The sequence below is a fragment of the Microtus ochrogaster genome, chromosome 22, assembly GCF_000317375.1.
Source record: "Microtus ochrogaster isolate Prairie Vole_2 chromosome 22, MicOch1.0, whole genome shotgun sequence".
Taxonomy (NCBI): Eukaryota; Metazoa; Chordata; class Mammalia; order Rodentia; family Cricetidae; genus Microtus; species Microtus ochrogaster.
Genome location: NC_022023.1, coordinates 6190524 through 6193968, shown reverse-complemented (window position 1 = coordinate 6193968; position 3445 = coordinate 6190524). Strand labels below are relative to the sequence as shown.

The 3445-nt window shown below is 48.4% G+C and overlaps 1 protein-coding gene across 1 annotated transcript in view; it reads right to left on the bottom strand.

Annotated features, from left to right (window-relative positions):
- The window catches only part of Me3 (malic enzyme 3), a 155962-nt gene that overhangs the window by 1783 nt on the left and 150734 nt on the right, over positions 1 to 3445 (bottom strand). The window contains exons 11-13 of the mRNA XM_026784324.1: positions 1937 to 2042; positions 1207 to 1349; positions 548 to 721 (exon numbers count right to left, since the gene is read on the bottom strand). Coding sequence (XP_026640125.1) covers positions 548 to 721; positions 1207 to 1349; positions 1937 to 2042 — 423 coding nt within the window. The remainder of the gene's footprint in view (positions 1 to 547; positions 722 to 1206; positions 1350 to 1936; positions 2043 to 3445) is intronic.

Below are 3445 nucleotides of genomic sequence, written 5' to 3'. Positions count from 1 at the left end.
AGAGAGAGAGAGAGAGAGAGAGAGAGAGAGAGAGAGAGAGATCGATTTTCTTTACAGAACAAATCCCATTCCATTATCCCAAAGCTTGCCCACGTACTGCGACCTATGCCATAGCCCTAAGGAAGCTTAATGCTTAAACAAAGACTCATTCTTTCTGTGCTAAGCATGGCTGAAGTTTAAAACAGCATGAGGTTCCATGAATTCTAGAAGGAAACCACTAAGGCCAACATGGATAATAAGCTTGTGACCAGCAAACGAAGACTCTGTCTTCTGACAGATCACAGCCTGTTATATAGGAGTCTCTGGGCCCCCTTACTCTTGGGTCCTAGCCTCCACCCACATCCTTAGTATCATTCTGGGTGGCCATCTTAGCAAAAAAAAATTCTTGCTTCAAGGTTCCATGTGCTTTCCTGTCCAGCCTTGCTTCTGGTCTGGGGTGAGTGGGTAGTAGATAAGAGATGACGAACCCAGGGGTCACTGGGCCTAAGGACCCGGTGTTGAGCCACCAACCGCACTAGAAGCATCCTAGGGAGAAAAGCAGCGGTACCTCTGCCGTCAGGAGGAAGATGTCATCTGGGATGTGTCGGATCCCACCGGCAATGACACCCAGGGCGACCCCTGGAAACACATAGGCATTGTTTCCCTGACCGGGAATGAAGGTCCTGCCATCTTCCAGAGTCACATTCTTAAAGGGACTTCCACTGGCAAAGATCCCTCGGCCCTGGACATAGGAAGAAAGCAGAAGCAGAACTTGGAGACAGGTTTGGGGCAGCCATGGCAGTCTATTCTTATCTCTTAAATGTTGGACCCATACCCTCCCCTCTGTGTCCAGAATAGTGAGAGCTTGGTAAGTACTCTAAAGCCTTGCCTCCCTTCAAGTTACTGACAGCGGAGGCCATGGAGCCTCTTCCCCCAACATCTGGGAGGGCCAGCATGAGACAGTTGCCTCAGGAATAAACAAACTCTGTTGGGCAAAGCTCTGTTTGGGGGAACCCTGAGCAGTCCAGAAGAGCTCCGGCTTTGGAGTTAGATGGAAACTTGAAGTCTAGTTCTATTTATTAGCTCGATGATCTTGGGAAAGCTGACTCATCTTTCTAAACCTCAGCTTGCTTATGATGACTGGGCACCCTCTGTCACCCTCATAGGGCTGCTGGTAGTAGCCGCTGCTACTCTCTCAGCTGGTGGGAGGAAGGACTCCCCGCTGACCTCAGTGACCCGGTAGCACTTCTCAGCTGTGCACTCAGCCTTGCTGGTGGGGTTGCTCAGGGCAAAGATGATAGGGCGCTCATGGAAGGAGGCCATGTCCCTCAGAATCTGCTCCGTGAAGGCTCCTGCGACGGCAGCGACACCTACAGGGAAGAGGAGGGCAGCGGGGAATGCCTACTCTGTATGAACACCCCATTTCCCCTCTTGTGGCACTGCTGACGAAACTAGGTACCCCATGGCAGACTTGGGAATCCTGGGGATAGAATCTGCTGTTGGGAATGAGGGAATCCTGTTGCTTGAGCTACCTAAGACCTCTTGTTCATTTCTGGGAAACCACTGGTCCATTTCTGGCCTCCGGTCTTGAAGGTGCACCTGGAAGCCATTCCCGGATGTTGTTGTTGAGTGCAGAGTGTTCCTCTAGTACAGGGATAGGTACCAGGGCCCCAGTCTGGGTGTGGAAGGATTGCTCATCTCCATGCTAGAGAGCAGCACTGTCTCACTGTCTTACATCAACACATATGTCATCAAGTCCCCAACTCTGGGCCCTCATTTCTATGGTTTCTATACAGAAGTTACCCAATAAGTTCATGGCATTGGCATTGAACCAGGGATAGGGGAGACAGCTGCGCTTCCGTAGGTGGTTTGTGACTCTTCACTGGGTCTCAGACTGTCTATCTGCAAGTTCAGAGGGTTAGCTGGGTTGGGCGGCAGGACCTCTTCTTCTTCCTACCTATAATTGCTGTGGGTTTCACCAGCCTCACTACCTCCTCCAGGGAGTTGACTTCCGGATGGTCTTGGGCAAACATCTCCTTCTCATGGTTCAGGTGGCTCCTACCCTGTAGGAAAAGAAGGAAGATGGAGTAGCAGTGGCATTGAGGGCCTTCCGAGCAGAGCCTTGATGTGTTAAAATTCTGACAGTGTTTCTGATTGAGCCTTGTGTTTTGATCTGAACCTTCAGAATAGTGAGGCCCAGACCCTTATATGTATACATATAAGGGAATGTATACATGTGTTTCTTCCTTCCTTTTTTTCTTAAAAATGTATTTTTATTTTAATCGTGTGGGTATTTTGCTACTTGTATTTGTGCTTCACATGTGTGCAGGGTCTCTGGAGGCTAAGGAGGGCACCAGGTCCCTTGTAACTGAAGGTACAAACAGTTGTTAGCCACCATATGTGTGCTGGGAATCAAATCAAATCTGGGTCCCCCAAAAAAGCAAACAAGTCTTCTTAAACTCTGAGCCATCTTCTGAGCCACACGGAAAAATACATAAGTATTTATTTATAATAAATTATTAAAAATAAAATATTTAAATATTTAAAATATTTAGAATAAAAAATGGTCAAAAATCTTTACTTTTATTTTGTTTTTAGCTATTGGGGGTCATGGGTTACAGGGACAAGATAGAAAGACTCTTAGGAGATTCCTTAGCCTCACTGAACCTGCTGGTCATATGAAGTGCAGCCTACAGGTTTGCAGAAGGACAGGGCCTGAAGGCTTTCAGTACCAGAGAGCTAATGTGAAGGATTTAACAGGATCCATTAGTCTTCCTGGGAGCGTCCCTGAGCTGAGTTTAGGATCGGCTGGTCTTGCCAACCATGTCTGAGAAGCTCCAGATTTCTTTCCCTCTCTTCGAACAGGAGCCTGGGGATGACAGGCTGGCACAGTGTTGGTAAATGGGTGCAATCATTTTGACGGCTCCAGCTGGCCTCAGGAGTGCCAGAGGGAGGATGCCAAGCCTACAGTTCCTTGACTAGAAGTCAGCTCAATAGAGCGGACCAAATGATGTTGGAAAAAAAGCACAAGTGAACAGAAGAGTGGCCAGTGTCTGGTAACCTGTTCAGAGACTGTTCCCTGGATTGATGGGGGGATGGGAAGATGCACACCAGGCCCACGGCCCTGTCAATGGCTGTGAAAAGTTGTGGAAGAGAGTCAGCCGTGTCTTCTGGAGGACTATGATTCAATATGGCTGAGGTAAACTGAGGGTAGGAAGTGGTAGGAGAGAAGGCTGGAAGGGTATTCAGGCATGCATGCTCACACTCTTCATAACAATCTCCACACACGCACACACCATCATAACTTTTTGGATAACAGCAATTAGAGCTTTTGCTTTAGAATTTCCTTTTTGCTTTCCACCCTGTCTTAGAATTCTGCCCCTTGGAGAGCTCTTCCTTCCTTCCTTCCTTCCTTCCTTCCTTCCTTCCTTCCTTCCTTCCTTCCTTCCTCCCTCCCTCCCTCCCT